This window comes from Lissotriton vulgaris, chromosome 2_1 (assembly GCF_964263255.1).
Source record: "Lissotriton vulgaris chromosome 2_1, aLisVul1.2, whole genome shotgun sequence".
Taxonomy (NCBI): domain Eukaryota; kingdom Metazoa; phylum Chordata; class Amphibia; order Caudata; family Salamandridae; genus Lissotriton; species Lissotriton vulgaris.
The window spans coordinates 578,909,586-578,930,948 of record NC_141687.1 but is presented as its reverse complement, the minus strand read 5'-3'; the positions used below and the strand labels follow the sequence as shown (position 1 = coordinate 578,930,948).

Sequence of the window (21,363 nt, the reverse complement as noted above, 5' to 3'; positions counted from 1 at the left end):
AAATACAGTAGTGAAACGTTTCAACCTCCCCTTCCAAGAGCTATCTGACCTTCACCTGGGCTCTCTAATAGTGCCAGTCATGGGGTCAACTCTCTCCTGGGAGGAGGACAGAAAAGGAGAGCATCCCACGGACGCCGAATCATGAAAATACCAGGGAGGTTGGAAAGGACATCACAAACCCTGTAACCCTGAGAGAGGGAAGCATATGTCCCCAAGTTTGTTATTTGTTGCCGAGTGGCTCAGTGGAAACAACAAAAAGTAAATAGGACTGGTATTCATGACCCCGGGAACAACGATTGCAAGGGGTGTAGGGGCAGACACCCCTAATTGACGCCTGTGGGAGAGTCCAAAAATTAACAGACTCTGGCGAGTGAGTGGCAAGCGCAGCGGGCTCTCGGCCCTAGACAGACCAGTGGAAGAAGTCCTGTGAACACGGTAAACAAAGGGTTAACATTCTTTGGCAAGTCCTTCTTTCACGAGAATAGCTTTGCCTTTTCTGCTGCTCTTATCAGCTGAAGGTATTTTTCATCTTAATTCTTTTTGGCAGTTTCGCCAGCTGTGTCTGCTCTGGGCCTGGTGGGCAGGACCCTCGGGGAAGGAGATTTTATCAGGAGAAAAAAGCCCAAGTTCATGTTTGCCAACATAATCCAGTAAGGTAACTCAGTGAGCTGCGTGCCGCACCAGAGACCTGTAAGTAATTCGCTATTTCGTCGTTTGTTGCCAGACGAGTCCAGCTGTGTTACGATGTTGATGCCACTTATTCAAGAGGAAAGGCACTCTGCGGAATGTATTTCATCCAAGATTAAAAGCGGTTTATTTGTTTTCTCATTAAACATGTTATACATAGCACAATGGCGTCATAAGGCGCTTTACATATAACGTTACACAAACGCACATAGCAGGGCGGGAGAAAATTACAGTATGAGAAGAGAAAAGGCGGAGGACTCTGCGAGGGTGTGTGGCCTCGCTGGTGGGCTTAGGACACCCAGAATCCGAACAACTATAGAGTGACCTTAAGTTGGAGGAGGAGTGCACCTTGAGGGAGCTTCGTGGATACCGCGTGGGCAGAGCTCTGCTTTGGTTACGTGTATTCCAGGCCCATGCATTCGGTTTAATGACGAGTTCGTAGCCCCACCCTTTTCTGAGGTGCGGGACCAGCTTCCTTGGCAGTTTCCGCTGGCGCGAGACCCAAACCTCTGCAGGACTCCTCGTACGAAGGAGGCAGATAACGAAGAGGAGTTTATATAAACAGAAACTACGGAACCTTGCAGGGCTTGCAGGCCCGCCACGCATGATTGTCCACGCTGCTCGCCAGTACAGGGCAAGGCAAGACTTGGGCCTCCTGAGACACCACCAGCAGGGGGCGCCGGGTGTCCCTTCTAGGGAGCCAAGGTATCCCTACAGACTGCTCTCCCTTTCTGCAAGTGGCATCATGTCACCGCAGCAACAATGCGTGTGTGCAAGGAGAGTGCACTGCAAGCCTAAATAACATAACTCTTTCAGGGAGAAACACACCACAGGCGGACTCCCCCTTTTATGTTCGATTCGATGGATGTATTTAAAATAAAATAAACCTTGACTGGGTTGCAGAATTTGAAAAAGGAAGTTCTTGAAATCAGACAGGAATTTGGAATTGAGAGGAATAATGCATTGGCTAGTAGTTAATAAGATTTCCGGCCACTTCTTCGAAAATCGTTTACTTAGCTACTTTTTATTATGTAAAAATAATGAACCCTTGACCTTCCTGGTAGGTCGCTCCCCCTCCGCTGCAGCGCCACCCCTGCCAGTGCCATCCTTGCTGATTCTTGCTGACTCACGCTCCTGGTGCCCCTGCACCGGACTTCTCTCCTGCGCCATTGCTGCCGCTTCCCTGGTGCTGCTGTGTGCCTGTTTTCCTTTCTGTATCCAGTGTGCCTGTGCCCCCGCCCGTTTCTATCCTTCTGAACCCTGTGCGCCTGTGCCCCTGCCCGTTGCTGCTGCTGTGTGCCTGTTCGTTCTCTACCCTGTTTAGGCTTTCTCTCCTTTCCCCGCCGTATAGTTTTTTCCCGCCTCTGCACCCCCTGCTGCCCCGCCTCCCGTGCCCATTTGGTGCCCTCCAACCCGCCTCCCAGCTGATCCTACCTCCCCACCTCACCTTAAATGACGGCCACTGTGCGACCACGCGCAGCTGGCCCGCCTCAGGCGCTCCGAAGGCGTGCTTAAGGCAAGTCCGTCTGCGCCCGTCCGCGCCTGGACCGCGCCCAGCGCCAGAACCCCTGGCCCTCACGCCACCAGTGACGTCCGCTACCACTACGACACCACCACCCTCAGCGCTCTCAACCACGGACCGACCATCAACTGCTACAAGGCCACCCCCAAGCGCACCCGCGGCCCCTTTACCTGCCAGAACTGCAACTTCTCCTGCAACAGCGACGCCAAGGCACTCACAACAACAGAACCCAACCGACTGCTATGCATCCTGCTCAACACCCGCTCCGCACTCAAGCACTCCGTCGAGCTCTGGAACCTACTCAGCACCACATCACCTGAGGTCGCCTTCTTGACCGAGACCTGGATAAATGAAGCCTCCGCCCCAGACATCGCAGTGGCCATCCCCGACGGATACAAGATCTCCTGCAGAGACTGCACCAACGGAGTCGGAGGAGACATCGCCATAATCCACAAGAACACCATCAAGGTCTCCACAAACACCGACAACACTCTCACCACCGACGAACACTTGCACTTCAAGATCCACACAGACTCCAAGACCACCCTCAGAGGAACCCTCGTCTACAGACCACCCGGCCCACGTTCCCAATTCTGCAACTTCATCACCGACTTCATCAGCACGCACTGACCTCCACCAACTACATACTGCTCGGCGACCTGAACTACCATCTGGAAAACAACAACGACAGCAACTCCTCCACCCTGATCGACAACCTCGCCACCCTCGGACTGAAACAGATTGTCACAACCCCGACCCACACCGCCGGCCACACGCTCGATGCCATCTTCTCCTCCAGCCCACACGTTGCCTTCAGCCACGCCTCCGAGCTCACCTGGACTGACCACCACTGCGTCCACTTCACCTTCCAGAAACCCGTCACACACCACCACACCCCACAGATCCCCCACCGACGCTGGGGCAAAGTCACCAAGGAACTACTAGAAACACACCTCGCACTCGACCCACCGACCATACCCACCGACCCCAAGGATGGGACCCGCTCCCTCAGACTCTGGATGGAAGACTGTGCCAACACCGTAGCACCAGTGAGACAACCCACCAACAAAGACACCAGCCAGAGAGCCAGCTGGTTCACCCCGGAGCTCCTACCCTCCAGGCGCACCTGCCGGAAACTTGAAAACATCTGGCTCAGAGATAGAACACCCGCAAACCGCGCAGCCCACAAAGACGCCATTCGCAACCATCACCACGTCATCAGGACCGCCAAAAGATCCTTGTTCAAATACCGCCTTGACAACAACGCCCACAACAGCAAAGAGCTCTTCAACATCGTGAAGGAAATCTTCAATCCCAGAACCTGCACCAACGACATCCCACCGTCGGAAGCCCTGTGCGACACCCTCGCTGCCTTCTTCCACCACAAAATCACCAACATCCACAACAGCTTCAACCCCCGGATGAACCCGACGGACCCCGCCGCGTCGAACACACCGGACCCCACCGACCTCGACCTTCTGACCACATGGACCAACGTGAGCACCAAGGACATAATCAAGACCATGAGCACCATCCACCCAGGCTCCCCGTCTGACCCTCTTCCCCACCACATCGCCAACAAAGCCGACAGTCTCATCGCACCCCACCTGCGGAACATCATCAACCTCTCCTTGGAAACCGCTACATTCCCTGAGAGCTGGAAGCACGCCAAGATCGATGCCCTACTAATGAAACCCAAGGCGGACCCGAGCAACCTCAAGAACTTCCGGCCCATCTCCCTGCTTCCTTTCCCGGCGAAAGTCATCGAAAAGATCGTCAACACTCAGCTCACTTGCTACCTAGAAGACAACAGCATCCTGGACCCCTCCCAGTCAGGCTTCTGCAGCAACCACAGCACTGAGACCGCCCTCATCGCCGCCACAGACATGAGAATCCTACTCGACAATGGCGAGACAGCAGCCCTCATCCTCTTGCACCTCTCCGCCGCCTTCGAAACCGTCTGCCACCACACTCTTCGCACACGCCTCTACGACGCAGGTATTCGAAATAAGGCCCTGGATTGGACCACCTCCTTCCTCACCGACAGAACCCAGAGAGTCCTCCTCCCCCCGTTCCAATCCGGAACCACCAAAACCATCTGCGGCGTCCCGCAGGGATCCTCCCTCAGTCTGACGCTGTTCAACGTCTACATGGCTCCCCTCGCTCGCATCGCCAGACTACACGACCTCAACATAATTTCCTACGCCGACGACACCCATCTGATCCTCTCCCTCACCAAGGACCCCCTCACCGCCAAATCCAACCTACGGCAGTAAATTGTGAGATTCCATGTCACAAAATCCCACTCTGCAGGCCTTCATGCAGAGTAATAACAATCCACCCTCAAATGAATTCAAGCTAACATGCTTTTCACAATACATACATCAGGCGTACTGCCATTATAGTAACATTTCACAATAAACAGATTAGGTCTTTAAGCATGATCATTGGCTTGCCACAATATGAAACTCAATCCTGCTTGAAATGTTGCCACAAGTCAAAAAGTGCATGAGGAGCACTATTCTCAGTGGAAGCCTATGACGTCAGCTCCATCAAGTCCTTTACTTCTAGGAGCCAGCTTGTGAGTGGAGCCTACACCTCTCTCAGAAGTAATCAGAAAGCTCTTTTTTTTTGTTATTAGATAAAGTCAGGCCACTGCTGTGCACTCAAGCCAGAATTTAAAAAGATGTGAAATTACCTCTTGGGATATTAAACTAAGTTACATGGTTGGAAGTACACCCACCAAAGAGGATAGCACTATTTTGTACTATTCACTGTTAGACCGGAATATATATGACTAATCACAACATGGAAATCAATTCTATGTCAGGACAGGAGGCTCCGATTATGCTTTCTCATTTCTTTAATGAAATGCTCAGCAGCCAATCAAAAAACAAAACTACAAATCCCATGAACACTTGGGAATGACCCTAGAGGAAACACTATATAAGGTCCAAACACTGACTAGTCCTTCTTCCTCTTTCTTTGCTGCTCCGCAGCCAGTTAAGTCTCTTTACCTTTCTTGCATTGCTTTAATTGTTATTGCTCTGCTTTGGTTGTGTACACTTGCCTTATATTCCGCTGCTTGTAATTTTGTGCGCGGCGCTTGTGTACTCTTGCTCGGCTTCGGTGCCGGTATTTGTGCGTCCGTTAGCGGCGTGTCTTCCTGGGAGCGTGTGTTCACCTCCCTGCGCCTGGCCGCTTTTGTGCCCGGTTGCTTTGGTGGAGTGGGAGCAGGGGTCGTCGGCTTCTTGGGAGAGCGCGAGCGCTCTCGAGCCGGTGTTTCAGCGGCAGCAACGTCGCGCATGCGCGTTGCTTTGTTTCCGGTTTCAGGCTGTTCGCCTCACGCCGGTCGAGTGAAAGAACGCTTCTCACCAGCGCTCACGCCCACAGCCCTGAACTTTCGACCCCGTCTACGCCGGAGCACAGGAAAGTGTTTTGGTTGACTGTTATTGTGCATAGGCTCTGCCTAGAGTGGTTTTTGTTGGCAGGCTTATCTCCCTCCACGTTTTAATTTTTTGCCTTGAGTTTGGTATCTCCAACCTCTATTTAGCCTGCTTTGGGGTTATCACTCCCCCTTATTTGTATCTCTGATACTCAATATTTGTTCAGTCATCTAGTGGGCATTGAATTTTGTGCTTTGGTGCAATGGCTGATTATTACGACGCAGATGATGACTGCTATTACGATGAAGAGGAGGATGACTCTCTAGAGTACAACCTGGTTGAAGAACTGGGCAAAGGTGTACAACTCTCAGTGAACAAGGCACTGGTTAGGGCTATTAACCCCCTCAAACGTCATTTGAATGAGTATGCTGTTCAGCAGGGCTGGTTACCTCCTTCCCAAAAGGCCGCTAAATCGCCTCATAACCCTCACAAATCGGACTTTCAAAGACTGGCGAAGGTTTTGTCTTCAGAAAAGCCCAAAACTTCTGCGTCACATTCCATGGAGGAGTCGGACCATGCTCAGGCCTCTTCAGGTCACGACTCTTCTCCTCCTAAGAAGCGTCTCCGCAAGGAGCGTTTTGTTGACGCTCCTGAGCGTCCCCCACTTTTGAATTTCGAACCGGAGGATATTATTCATCCGAATTCTACGTCATGGTTGCCCGCTCCGGCAGTGGCCGCTTATCTTGAGGCGCATGTTCGCCAACCCTTTGAGGCGCCGGTCCGAGCTCGACTGCGCTCCGAGTGCCCGAGACCGGACCTTGCGGACCACATTGCAGAAACTCCGGAGGTGGACCCAATGATGGTTACCTACCTTAAAAAGTACTCTAAGGATCCTAAAAAAGGCCTCGACCGTTCCTGGCGGTCTTGCCAGGATAAATTGATGGACATGTTGGGCCCCCTCTCTAAAATCCTAGATCTGGGCTTCAAGGCGAAGGAGGCTTCAGCGACTGTCAATCCGGATGAACTCATCGAATGGGCTCAGAGGGCTGTGTGCATGTTCGGAAATGTTAACTGCACCATTTCTGCTGAAAGGCGTAGGTCCATTCTCCTTAAATTGGATCCGAAATTGGCCGAATTGGCAACTTCTGAGGCCGGCCCGGAGGCGCAGGGCCTTCTTTTCGGACAACCCTTCCTCAAGGAGTTGACTAAATTTGTGTCCGCCTTCAGCGGAATTGACAAAGCGCAGGCGTCCTTGCGCCGGGCCATGCATCCGGTTTTTACCAAGGCCGGACGACAACGGGGACGATCGTTCGGCCGTGGGTCGCAGCAGCAGTCCCAGAGGGGTTCTTCGCAGCAGCGTGGTGGTCAGTACGACTCTGGTTACTCCACCCGCACCAATTTCTATCCTTCCCGTAAAGGAAAAGGCCAATACGGCAAGGGAAGATCTGGTGGCCACCAAGGCCAATATCAAGATTCCGGAGCTACAGGTGAGCCTAATTCAAGCATGCGATGTGATGTTGGAGGGCAGAGTGCAATTTTTTCTGAACAATTGGTGCATGATCTCCAACGATGCTTGGGTGCTAGAAACCGTTCAAGGGTTCAAGATAGAGTTCTATCACCCAATACATCAAACCCGTCTGCCGACCCCTATGCTTTTTTCCAGTCACTCTCAGGCTTGTCTGTCGGAGGAAATAGAGGTACTCCTCAGCAAGGGGGCGATTGTTCCTACCGAACGCCATCCACAGGGCTTTGTCAGCTCGGTCTTTCTGGTCGAGAAAAAAGGAGGCGGGTCTCGCCTGGTTCTCAACCTGAAAGACTTCAACAGCGGGGTGGTCTACAGGCACTTCAAGATGAAGGGCATCCATCTTCTGCGGGATCTCCTTCGGGAAGGGGATTGGATGGTCCGTCTGGACCTGAAAGATGCATATTTGTCTATCCCGATTTACAGGCCCCATCGCAGATTCCTCCAGTTTCAATGGCTGGGACAATAGTACGAGTATCAGGTTCTCCCGTTCGGCCTTTCGTCGGCACCATGGTGCTTCACGAAATTGCTGAGGCCAGTTGTAGAACATCTTCGTTCCAGGGGGGTCAGGCTGATTATATACCTGGACGACATTCTTTTTATGGCGGATTGCCCTCTCAAGCTTCTGCAACATCTGGAGTGGTCCATCACACTCTTGCAGTCTCTGGGTTTTCTAGTCAATGTTCCGAAATCGGTTTTGGTTCCCACTCAGTCTATCGATTTTCTGGGATTTCAGATAGATTCGTTGACTTGCCAGCTTCTCTTACCCAATCAGAAACTCCGTTACATCAGGAGAGAATTGACGTCTGTTATTTCCAAACAGACTGTGTCGTTGAGGTCGTTGGCACGTGTGGTAGGTCTTCTAGCGTCCTCCATTCAGGCAATCTTTCCGGGTCCTCTACATTACCGGGCGATGCAACGCCTAAAGATTCAGCATCTCCGGAAAGGCCTCCGCTACTCGGATCAAATTCCTCTTTCAGAGGAGGTGCGGATGGAGATGCAATGGTGGCTGGACCACATGGAGCCCTGGAACGGTCGAGCCCTGTTCGGTTCGTCTCCAGAACTGGTGATCGAATTGGATGCCAGTCGATGGGGTTGGGGAGCCCGTTGCGGGTCAGTTTCGACAGGGGGTCGTTGGTCACCCCAGGAGTTGTCTCTCCATATCAATTGTCTGGAACTCCTGGCGGGTTCCTTTGCGATACGGTGTTTTTCCCCCCTACAGGCGAGTTGTTGTATTCTTCTCCGGATGGACAACGTGTCGGCAGTCCGCTATGTCAACAAACTGGGCGGGACACGGTCCAAGATATTAGCGGAGATTGCCAAGGATTTTTGACATTTTTGCCTCCACCGGAAGATCACGGTTATTGCAGAGTATCTTCCGGGCCGCAACAACCAGGTTGCGGATTGGCACTCCCGATATCTTCGGGATTTCAGCGACTGGAGACTTCACCCTCGAGTCTTCCGCGCCATTCTTCGACATTGGGGCTAGTGTCACCTGGATCTTTTTGCCTCTCGCCTCAATGCGCAGCTTCCCCAGTTTTACAGCTGGAGACCGGACCCCTTAGCTCTGGCCACGGATGCTTTTCTCCAACAGTGGCCATCGACTCTTTGCTATGCATTTCCCCCGTTTATGATGCTTCCCAGAGTCCTTGCTTACACCAAACGATTTCGAGCGGAGCTGATTCTGATTGTTCCCTTGTGGAAGGCTCAAGCGTGGTTCCCGGTTCTCTTGGAAATGTGCTGCGCACCTCCCCTCCTTCTTCCCCTGAAGCGGAATCTGTTGCAGGATCCTCTCGGAGATCCGCATCCCCTCATTCTCTCCGGCACTCTCCAGTTGCTAGCATGGCGAATCTCGGGGATCGTTGGTCGGTCCCAGGCATTTCTAGCGAAGCTGCCAACTTCATTAGTAACGCCTGGTCTCCCAATACCCACAAGCGGTATCGAGGAGCCTGGAAACGCTGGAGTGATTGGTGTGTTCAACGGGAGGTTGATCCCGTTTCGGCGGATATCAGTCTAGTCATTAATTTTTTGACTTCCTTGGCCACTTCCGGTCTGGCTTATCGGACTGTTAATAGTTTTCGTTCTGCCATTTCTGCGGGCCATGTCCACATTGATGGTAAGCCTGTTGGTGCACATCATTTGCTTTCCAAACTGCTGAAAGGAATTCGTCTTGCGAAACCCCCCACACCGAAGTATGTGTCTTTGTGGGATGTTTCGGTTGTCCTGAAATTTTTGGAGGCCTGGCCTTCTAATCTTTTGTTATCCCGTAAACAGTTGTCTGCAAAACTGATCATGTTACTGTGTCTGGTTTCTTGCAAACGTGTTTCGGATATTCGTGCTTTATATCTTGCGGGTCGCAGTTTCACCCCTGAGGGTGTTACTTTCACTCTCTCTAGGAGGACTAAAACCAACACTTCCTCCATAACGTATCCTTCTTTTCCTGATCATCCCAATCTTTGTGTTGTCCAGTGTTTGAAGGATTACGAGGTGAGTACCGCTTCTTTACGCGCAGACATGCAAGGCCAGTTGTTGATCGCCTTACAGAAGCCTTTCCGTCCTGTTGCACCGGCTACTTTAGCTCGCTGGGTGCGCTGGCTCATGTCCGAGGCGGGCATTGATGTTTCTGTGTTTGGGGCACATTCTGCTAGAGGGGCAATGGCCTCAAAAGCTTACTCCATGGGTGTTACTTTGTTTGACATCATGAAAGCTGCAGACTGGTCTTCAGACTCTGTTTTCAAACAATTTTATTATAAACCAATTGTTAGTGTTGCCTCTGTTGTGGTGGATGAGCTTTAAACAAGCATAATCGGAGCCTCCTGTCCTGACATAGAATTCAAAATTTGCAAACATTCGTGACAAGAATTTTCAATTCTATTAAGGACTAGGAGGCGAGGATTATCCCACCCTGATTGTAACTATGTTGCATTTTCATGTACTGTATAACATTTTGCATACTGTTGCAGTTATATTTTTCCTTGTTTTTTTTCCCCCCCCTGTCTTGCTTTAATTTTCTCCATTATTGGGATATTACGGCTCTGTATCTTTTACAGGTTCAGACCAGAAATTATGTGGTTGCTCTGCCTCGAGAGTCTCCTCTGTCTCCTTGCGCCCGGATCCAGGATACCTCCATCTTCTGTTACAAGATCCTTTGGATTTCGGCGGCTTGCTTGGAACTTTTGTTGTTACTCTACCTGGGATTGTTTTTTGATGTGGAACTGCTTACCCAAAGAAAGAGGAAGAAGGACTAGTGTTTGGACCTTATATAGTGTTTCCTCTAGGGTCATTCCCAAGTGTTCATGGGATTTGTAGTTTTGTTTTTTGATTGGCTGCTGAGCATTTCATTAAAGAAATGAGAAAGCATAATCCTCGCCTCCTAGTCCTTAATAGAATTGAAAATTCTTGTCATGAATGTTTGCAAATTTTGAAGTATGTGCGCTTCAAAAGGCTCCTCCTGAAAGACGAAGGAGCCTGTTTAGGAAAATTAAGGAACTCATCCGGTGTTAGTTGACATAATTGTGGTTTATGAGGAGCAAATGGTTACACTGGCATCGTCTGCCCACCTTTCAAGAAAAACCTATTTTCAATTTATGTTGCTACTGGCAGTGGGAAAAATTGCTGGGGGCAGATAATACGCCCTTTCAAAAAGAATGAGATATTGGGTAGAAAATCTGTTTCCCAGTAATTTTAAAGCAAGCAGAACCTATTTTTTTTTTTTAAGTTATGTGCTGCAATTAGCTGATGGGACGGAACAGGACTTGACTCGTCTACATAAATGGTTCAAAGGTTTTATTAAATTGATTAGTTGGCATGTGATAATGTTAGAACCTAACTCTAAGTTATTTCCATTATATAGGTTATGTTTTTTTTAAAGTTTACTTCAACGAGACACGCTCATAAAAATTCTGACTTTGGTGAACTGTTGCTGTCAAATTAATAATCATAAACATCTGCCCGGAACAAGATTCGATCGGCATGCTGGTCAACTTTTCCAGCGGGAAGTTGAGCCCATCGGATGGGACCTTGAAAACCTGTAAGGCCCACGTCTTTCCATGCTTTGCCTGTAATTTCACATGAAGTTTTGTGACAACCGGATAGCGTTTATTTAATTTGATTACCAGCCCGGAGAGTGTCTTCGCCAGATCTTTCTGGACTGGCGGTGAGACATATATCAGTCTCCTGCCACAAATTGGGGTGGATCTCTGGTTAACTTGAAGAAGTAGAACAGCTATTGGTTTAGCTGTTGGGTGGCAGTCCCTCATGATTCGTTAGGGTTGAGATACTTAGATCTAGTCTTTGGATTTGCTGGATAAGGGCGCTACCTTAACTGTACAGTGATGCTTACGAACTTCATATGAATGAAATTTACTCGAATTTTTCTGTTGAACATATTCTTGGAATAGATGTTTTATTTAATTTTCTTGGACACTCCTATATTCATTGCTTTGCACTGATGATGACCATCTAACTTCACTATGGGCGAAACGCCATCGACATTTACATATGGCCTTAATTGAATAGGACACATTTTTTGCCATATGTTGTTTCTGTTTTGTCCTAAACTTCTTATTTGTATAATTTCTTCCTCAGCCACTTTTTTGATTACATATTGTATTGTTTGTATTGTTGTTTGTGTAACCTTTTGAGCGCCATTATTATTATACATTTTTGGCTTGATTATCTATCCTGTGTTAATACATTTTCTATATAATGAGTTAATTTATGCATGGGTATTCTTTATCTAAACAGTATTTGGGCACTTTTTTCTCACTGTTTATGATTCTTCTTTCTTCTTTTTTGTATAACTTGAAAATTATTTTGGTATATTAGGATGTATGTTTTGGTACTTTAAGTATCACACTTGAACCATTGTTAGGATTCTAGTAATTAATAATCAGAGAATAATTACTGTATGTTAAAAGTCTGACGGAAGCTGATATAAAGTATGAGCTGGCCCCATACTGTCACAACAAGTGGATGCTGTAGAACTATTCTTCTACAACGCCCCTACAAGTGGCTAAAAAATTGCACCTGATTAATAAATAGTACTAGGCCCTAAACTGTGGAACATTCTGAACCCCCCAAGTCAGAGCTGAACCATTTACATCACATTTAATAAACGTCTTAAAACTGAGCTGACCAAGAAACCACTGCCTGAATCACCTCATCATTTTAGACTTAAAATGACCTCGCTAACTACTTTGTTTTTTTGGTGTACTTTGAGATCTAAAGGAAAAAAAGCTACAAAGTTATCATAAAATGACAACCAGCGTTTACAACACACCCAGATATGAAACTAAATGCTGGCCGGGTGCTTGCAAAGTATTTAAGTTTTCATGGGTTTTTTCTAGGGAGACCACACTTTTGACTATTTTCAATGTTTCTTTCTCTTCTTCTGACATGATCCCCACACTGTTTAGTGAGTCACAATCCATCTTTCTTGTAATAACTAGTGGCACTGGGCTGTGAATGACTGACACCCTAAGCAGTGAATTGTGTATCTGAGGACATTTACCCTGACCACTTCATACACACCCATCTCCCAGTAAAGAAACACACAATATATTGCTCTTGAAGCATGCTTCAGACTTCCTCATCAGAGTCTCAGTTGGTGCCATATTCCGTATGGCCACTAGGAATCACTCGTGAGCGTCTTCTTCTGCCAGGTCATCTACCACTGCCACAGACTAACTGCCCACTGTGGTGTGAGTGCTGCCTATCGAAGATGAGGTCAGAGGATTGTAAACAAACAATGAAAAAAGAGAAAGACTCTAGAATTGAAAAGATGGGGAGGGATTTTTGTTGGTAAGCGCTGTGATGTTATTGATTTTCTGCGGTGCGTGTCTCTGTCCCAGATAAAGGCTGGCACTGCTGGTCTGTTTCCTGCATCTCCGTGCCACAGAAACATCACTCTGCCTCCTGTTTTGTCTCTCTCAGGCCATGACATAAACGGACCCCTCGAGAGTAACATCGACACCAGCATTCTTGAAGAGTACATTAGCAAAGAGGACTCGGCGGATATGTGAGTACCTATCTTATTTACAGTACTTCCCCAGCATTCTGCACAGCATCATTCACAATGCGGCATCAAATTGTTTTCAAACCGGAACAGTTTCCCCCCAAATCCACGAACCACCCAAAATCACTAAAAGCATCACTCCAATTCTTCAATCATTATCCATCATCCCCTAGAACATCAACCTTAGTCACTCTGTGCATCAACCTGCTTATCTAGAAAGCATTTTCTGCCAAAAATCCAGAGCATTACTCTCCTACTTTAAAGAGTACTTGGAGCATCCCTTAGAGAACCTCCCCCGATCCCTCAGAGCATCACCCCGAGAGCTTCATTTTCAATCTCTCATATAACGACCAGCCGTCCTAATGAGCATCTTACTTAAGACCCTCCGTGCATTATCCCCAATCTCTTAGAGCATCCTCCATCACTGCCTTGGAGAAGCAGCCGTCATCCCCCAGAACAGCACACCATCACTTGAATCATTTCCACGATTAATTTGAGCAATAGGACCTCCTAAAGCATCATCCCCAAACCATTGTGTCATTAACAACTCCCTCACAGTATCCCCACTCGGTGTATCGTCTCTCAATTCTGTATGGCACAAACCCTCAATCTCTTTGAGCATCACCTCCTTATCGCCCAGCATTACCCTGAATCTATTAGGGCACCAACACTCAATCTCAGTGCATAACACCCAATGAATCCCTGACTCATCCCCAATCCCCCAGGGCCTCGGTGTGCAGCTCTTCAGAGCTTCCTTGCCAATCCTTAAAAAAATGGCCCCAGTGCCTCAGAACATCATCTGAAATTTCCTACAAAATCAACCTCAATCGCTTAGAGCGTCAACCTTTAACCGGTCAGTGCCTCACACCAATCTCTTATAGCATCATGCCCGGACTCCCAGAGAATACCTCCCAGTTCCTTACAGCATCCTCTCCAACCCCAAAGAGCACCACTCCACCGTCCCATGGAGTCACATGATCCAATCCATGATTCCTCATAATATGATCGCTCTGTTATTGACAGAATGAGACATCTGCCCCTCATAGTTGTATCTCTCTAGCCCCAAGACCATCTTTTCTCAATCTCTCAGTTTCCAACGTCAGTGAGCGCCAGACTTGGAACCATAGTGGGGTGATGGCTTGGGTTGTGGATGGGCTGGTGTTTGTGATTGTAGAAGAGCTGGGTCATTCTGAATGCAAAAGGGTAAGTGATTCTTGTAGAGGGTGTTGTTGTGTGTGATGTTGATGTCGTTGAGAGTCTGTGGTTGTAGCTACAGTGGGGAGAAACTGATGGTGAAAGCTGTTGAGGGGCTACTGTGTCAGTTGTAGAAATGGGCTGGTTGGGGTTGTAGAGAGGCCCGTGTCTATAGTTAGAGAGGCTTGTGGTTTGATGTGTGAGGGTTCTTGTGGCGAGAGATGAAAAGGGTTCGGTAGCTGAGTTGTAGTGTGGTGGTGGCAGTTGTTGCAGAGTGGTTGGTATTGTAGAGTGGCTTGGGTTTAACTATACATTTTTAAAGGGGGAATTGAAATGGTGAGAGCTAGAAATGCACTGGCAGTTTAAGTATTACAGAGTGTTGTGTCTGTAATTGTAGAGGGGCTGGTTGATGCAGGGTTCCAGTGGTTAGTGGACGACAGCATGCAGAGCTGGCAGTTAGAACAAGGAAATGGTTTGCATGGTAGTGTTGCAATGCAGGTGAGTCCATTATAACGGCAATAGTTGTTATTATTAAGGCTGTGAATAATGGTGCGGATTTTCAGAGAAGGTTGTAGTATACAGGGCATGTTGAGAGGATGGTGGCTAGAGCGTTTGTTTGGATGCTGGTGAATAGTAATGTTGTAGGGTTGTATGTGGTTTGGTTGGTTTGTAACTACCAGATGGGATTAGAAGAATTGTAAAGGCTGACAGTGTTTTAGATATGGAGACTAGTTACATTTTGAAGAAGTTAGTAATATATTGGTATCTGCTTTTAACCATTGCGGTAACTAGACTGGTGATTTGCTTGATGACTGTCGTTTTTTTCTAAACAGGAAAGTTGTTTGAATACTACCGGGCTGGTGGCCATAAGCCAGGTCCTTTTGGCTTCTAATTAATGTTGCAAATTAGTTGCTGGTCAGTGAATTTGTAGAAGGGCTGATAGATAAAGCTATAGAGGAGATGGTGATAAGTCAGCCATGTTTTGGACATGTTTCCAGTTAGACTTGATTCAATGTGCGATCAGAGCCACATGATGGCTGATGGTAATCTGGATTATGGTTGGTGTTAGGGAGCAGCTGGTGGTTATGACAGACGTAGAGATTAGTGCTTATTGTGTTTGTTAAGTTGATGGTTGAATGGTATAGATGCTGACAGAAAAAGTTGTAGGAGGGTTGGTGGTTGAGTTCTAGAGTGGCTAGTGTTGGTTGGGTAGGGTAGATGATTGTCAAGTTTGTAGATGGTTAGCAAAACTGTAGAAAAACTGGTGGTTGGAATTGTAGAGGGGTGTAGCTCTAAAGGAAGACTGTTGGTTCAAGTTGTAGGAAGGTTGAGAACACTCAGGTTTGCCGCAGTGTTGAAACCGGTGATTACAAGTAAGGTGATGGCTAGTGATAAGCCATGTTGTGAGCGAGCTGCTGATGGATCTGTATAGAGATGATTAGTTAGGAAGCATGGCTAATCTGACTGGTATGCTCAGTGTCTGCTTGTTTCCCTTGGTAGATGCTTCCCAGAGATCTCTGCTTCTGCAGGGTATGCCCATAACCAGCCCTGCAGCTCCTCCAATCCACCTCTATCCGGTGTCGGTGTGAACATTGGACATGCAAGCGGATTACTTCTTGCTGGTTCCCAGGGTCCAATCCCTGTGCGGCAAGGAACTGGCTTTGTGAACCCCTGCGGGCCTGGGTACAATACCCACCACAACTGCAACAATAACAATGGCATGGCACTACCAAAACCATACCTCGGTGGACACTGCATGACCGGCATTGTTTCTCCTATCAAATCGGAGCCACAGGCATCTTACGCACCAGGGTAGGTAAATGTGGGAAGGGTTCTTGAGTGGGACTGTTCTTGGGTGGGATAGTGGTAGCTAGGACAACGGGTTCTTATTGGAGCACTACTAAATAGGTTATTTTCAAAGAGGGATAGTCTAATGTGGGGCAGTGTCAGAATGGGCACTGCAGGGTGCGACTTTCAGCGGGGGCTATTGTCAGGGCCACTGGAATTATGCAGCAGGGGAGGACCAAATAATGCAGCAAGAAAAGGCAAATTATGCCTAGCAATGCAGCACTTTTTGTGATATTACTTAATTATTTTACCATTTTTACACTTAGTAACACTGTCTTGGCATAGATTGCACCAGTTTAAAACCCACCTATTGCAATAAGCAACAGAAAGATGGCCAGTCAACCTTTTCAAAAGTCCTTCCGCTGAGCAGCAACATGTTGCTGCATTTTTAGTAATTTTTTAACCGTTTAAGCTAGAAACAAAACTTTATTTACGTTAAAATGTGAATATTTTGCAGCAGATGATGGTTTATGTGGCAAATGCGAAAAATCCATGACTACCAAAAAAGATGCAGCTGCACAGTTTCAATAGTCCTGGCTACTGTTTACAGGAGGGGTTAAGTGTGGGATAAGTGATAACTAGAAGAGGATCAGAGTGGACCAGTCCAGAGTGGAGTAGCACTGGAGAGAAGAAGTGTTGGGTGTGATAAAGCGGGAGTAGGCCAGTGCTGTGCGGATGAGTGTACTTGGAACTTGAGTGATAGACACTTTTCTTTATGGGTTGGGACAGAGCCAGAGTGTGGCCGTGATGGTTGGAGCACCTATGGAGTGGGCCATTTCCAGAGTAGGGCAGCGCTAGGTGGGTAGATGTTGTTAGGCAGGGCTGGGGCAGTGTAGCAGCTTCTTGGCACATTGTGCAGGTGTCCCATGTACATCTTTACAGAGCGGCCGACAGCAGCGACCATGTCAAGTTCAGAAGATTTGAGGCAAATTGTTTAAAAATGTGGAAGCCATAGTAGTGAGTATAATGGTGGTGAGAGTCCATGTCAACCACGCCAAAAGCTTTTGAGGGGATTGAGACAACCAACTAAAGCAGGTCCCATAGACCGAAGAGCTGCTTCAAAGTTATAAAAAATGTTGGGCAGGGAAAGTTAAATTAAACGCATATCGAGAACCTGGTGCATTAAGTGGTCTTAGGCATGTTAGCTAACTCGTCGATAATAAATAAGGCAGTTAAAAAAATCAATACATGTATGTAGCAAAAGGGCGGTGCCCTCAAAAACGCGGGTTATGCGGTATTATCATACATGCCAACATTTTAGAATAGGAATGGGGGGGGGGGTTAAACATGAATCAGGGAAAGGATTTTCTCCACTGATTTGTAGTGAAGCAGAGGAAATTTCAATCGGGAAATGCTAAAATAAAGGCAGTTTTGCTTCAATTGTCGGGAGGATCCCGCCGGCATCGGGTCGTTTGACATGTATGAAACCATGGCCTCCCTGCGCACCCCCATCCCTCTCTGACGGGCCTGCTCCATGTAGCGTAGAGACTTGGAAATGTTCAGTCTGATTGTGGCCGGCGTCTGCCCTTATATCCAAGGTTTCTGTAATGATATTTCGTTTTCCTCCGGTCTTTCCCCTCAGCACTTTACCAGACTCTCCCCCGGACTCCGGATCCGAAGCCTACTCCCCTCCTCAGATGAACGGTAAGCGAAGCATGTTTCCCCGCCCTCCCTGTTTTCCAAGCAGAAGTGGGTGGCTCTGGAGAATGTTATCGGACTGGGGCGGCGGAGGGAAAAAGAAACAGGTAAGAAATACGTGTGCATTTTATCAGTTGGTAAACACGGTCTGGCTCTCAACTATTGTTCGCACTCCGGGGCCTGCGAGGGAGAGGCGGGGGCGAACCCAAGTCAGGCCGCGGGGTGAGGCGCACGCGAGGCTTCGCTTCAGCAAGGAGGTGCCGTCGACTCTCCCGATGAGAGGAGGTCTGGGTGCGTTGTTGAGCTGGAATGGAGGACCCCCGGAGTGGCCTTCAGTGGTGCAGGCCGGCCGACAGGGGGCCCCGGGGAGGTACGGCGCGCGACTGAAGCAGGCACAGAGGTGGTAAGTCGCCCAGGAAGGGAAGGGAGGTGATCAGGTGCGGTTACTTTGCACGTGTTTGCTTTCAGTATGTTCTTGACTATGTCCTCGTTACTTAATGACCCGCGCATAGGAATTTGTCGATGAGACTGTTTTAATTCATATGAATACAAATTAACACTTTTGGAATTGTTGGTTTTCAAAATCTTCATCAGCGAACCCGAAATATCTTCCCCCTGGACCCCCAGTAATATAAGCTTTTCTCCTTTTGTACCTAAACAACAGTGTCAGTGTTGCTCCCAAAACCATTGTTGTAAAACGTATCGCAATGCTCATAAATATTGCCAGGACGATCCTGTTTGTGCAGGCATCGTGGTTATAAGTAATGCAGACATCAAAGCACCCCGGTATTTTCCCGCTGCTAAATTTCTTCACGTGTTTGTGCTTTACTTTATCAGGAGAACATGGGCAACATCCTATGTAGGTGGAAATAGGGGTAGTAAGAATCTATTTTTGCATGTAATTAATCATTTCCAGATGTGGCTTTTAATATAAGGTATTTATCTCAGCTGCTAAATACCCTACCACCCAGTATCATATTGACCAAGTGGGTAGATAATTCACCCGTCTGGCCTGCTCATAGTTGGGGCCTAGCTCTAAAACCCACTGACCACGTTGAGGCACACTGCCGGCTTCTGCTTCAGGGCATGATGGGGTTGGAACCAGATTAAACGGGTGCAGTCAAGGAAGGGAGGGGTAAGAGCTTGGGGCAGGGGGCCAAGAACTAATGAATTTTGCGGTTGTCAGGATTCTGGGGCCATCCATTTTGGACTTTCCATTCTTCATTTCCGAATAAAGGGCAGGACTCAGGCCGAGATTAGGTTCACGTCCTGCATATGCAGGAAGTGAGTGCATGGAGCTCGGAGTTTTGGCCAATGCCATTGAAGGGTGGTAATAATTTGGAAGCTTTAGAGCCTGGGCCTCTCTGGGTGCGAGGGGTCGGGAGCTTGGGAGACTGGTCTTTGTGGTGAGTGAGTGGAAGGAGGTTTGGGAGACTTGTCGTCATTTGGCGTTAGTGGTAGGAGCCTGGGTATTACTAGCTTTGAGGGGAACAGGCTTGCCTTGCTCTCCATCACGGGGTGTGAGAGACAGGAAGCCGAACACCTGGCATCGCTCAATATGAGGCCTCCAAGCTTGGGCATCAATGGGTGAAAAGGATAGGATGCTCAAGAGAATGGGCACCTATGGGTGCCTGGACACAAGAGGGTGTGAGGGACCATCCCTCACATCCCCCTGCTCTGGAGCAGGGGGATGGTCCAGCGAATGGTAGAGAATGAAATCTGGGGGGGCATGTGTCTCAGCCACTAAGAAGCTCAGGTGCTTGGGTTTGGGTTGTGAGGTGTAAGATACACAGAAAGAACGTGGCCTTGTCAGTAAAAGTAAGCTCTGGTGCTGATGGGTGGTTTGAAAGCTCAGGATCCTGAGCCCAGCTGGAAGCGAAGAGTAGAATGGTCAAGAGCTGGGTACAATCTGTGAAAGAGGTTTTTTGTTTTGCAAGGTTATTGAAACTTTCCCCAGGAGTTGCTGCAATTCCTATACACCCTGACATTAGAATTTAAGATACTGCTTCACCCCCTAAGCTTCAGCTATTATTGTACTGCATTAGAGTAGTGGTTCGCGAAACCTACTGAGAGGATGGGCCACTGTTTAGAAAATTAACCGATGTTAAGATTAATAAAGTATAGATAAATAAAGTACAATTGAACATTTTCAAATGATCTGAAAACGTGAAGGAATTTGAAATTGGAGGTTAAAAATTAGGTTGGTTTTCTTATCTTGATTCGTTGGAACAACGCAAGTACAGCAAACAGAATATAGGACATGGGTGGATTGCTGTATTTTTGTGTATTGTTTTGAGATTCAGTCATAAAAATGTGCTTAGCCTGGGGTCGCTCGTATCCAATAATGACTCATTGAGGGTCCCTGGATGCCTCTAATGATTCAGGGGGGGTCCACAGATTTAAAAAGTTTAAGAACCTCCGGATTACATCATGGATCACACCCAAGCTTAGCCATTTTAGGGAAGCTGTTTGGGATGTTCTGGGCTTCACTGCCAGTGAATCGCTCGGCTGGTTTATGTATGTACCAGATACACGTGACTAATTGGTCTACCATTTCATTGGGTGTCCCCTAATTTGTTTACCCCTTGATACAGCCGCAGAGGTCAAGACTGCATATAGACTTTGGCCACAGGAAAAACAGTTTTTAAAAACTACACACACCTGACCAAGGAATTCTTACCCCACAACACCATGCCTGTATTTCAGCAATACCTGGATGATGCTGTTTCAGTGTTAGCCAAGAATCTGTACTTTAAACTTAGAGTTGGTGCTCAACCATTTAGCTATTCTACTTTTATATGGGGTGCACGAAGATGGCAAACAAATACTGTTATAAATGTTTAAACTGGGTTGAAGGCAATGAAAATGGTTCCGCACACAATAATATAATTGAGCTAAATACAGAAACAGAGAGCAGTCTTAATATGCACACAGAAGGCTTTCGGATTCCATGATGTATCATTTTCCAAGAATAGTTCTTTATTGTGTTTTTACAATGATAAAGTCCAGCAGCCTTCTTCAGGGCTACAGAGAAACATATAAATACAGTTTAAAATATGTACATATACATAAGCAGACGCACAAAAACAGCTATCGATATAAAGTGAAATTTAAAACCAGAGGCGGAGTCAGCTATCTCCCCAATTAAGTGGATTATGGCTGTTCATCCTATCTTCTCTCATACTAGTTGTATTTACACTTTTATTTTTATATTTAGGTGAGACGCAAAAGTATCTACAAAGCACAGGAGTAAATGAATTCACATAACATACCTCCACAATATGAAAGCATCCTATTCCATTACAAATTTCGTTAACAATGATTTCTTTCCAATAGATACACAGAAATGATGTCTTTCTACCCTATAATGGTAAAATATACATATATGTTTTTTCTACGCATTGCAAAGCTTTCAATATTGGCTTATCAAAATGTACATTTAGTTAACTATACAGATTTAATGGCAGGATACTAACTGGAGATGAGTTTTATACAATGTCAACAACAATATATTATTCATCAATAACTGTGGATTGGATCATCTTTAGAA

At 47.4% G+C, this 21,363-nt stretch overlaps 1 protein-coding gene across 4 annotated transcripts in view; it reads left to right on the top strand.

The window, feature by feature from the left end:
* The window catches only part of MYRF (myelin regulatory factor), a 464,514-nt gene that overhangs the window by 205,867 nt on the left and 237,284 nt on the right, over window positions 1-21,363 (top strand). For 2 of the 4 annotated variants that reach the window (XM_086955588.1, XM_086955587.1), the window contains exons 2-4: window positions 13,052-13,136; window positions 15,828-16,139; window positions 17,758-17,819. In XM_086955588.1, coding sequence (XP_086811714.1) covers window positions 13,052-13,136; window positions 15,828-16,139; window positions 17,758-17,819 — 459 coding nt within the window. Of the gene's footprint in view, window positions 1-13,051; window positions 13,137-15,827; window positions 16,140-17,757; window positions 17,820-17,952; window positions 18,217-21,363 lie in introns of those variants that run through there. The other 2 variants (XM_086955590.1, XM_086955589.1) reach the window with 2 other exon arrangements.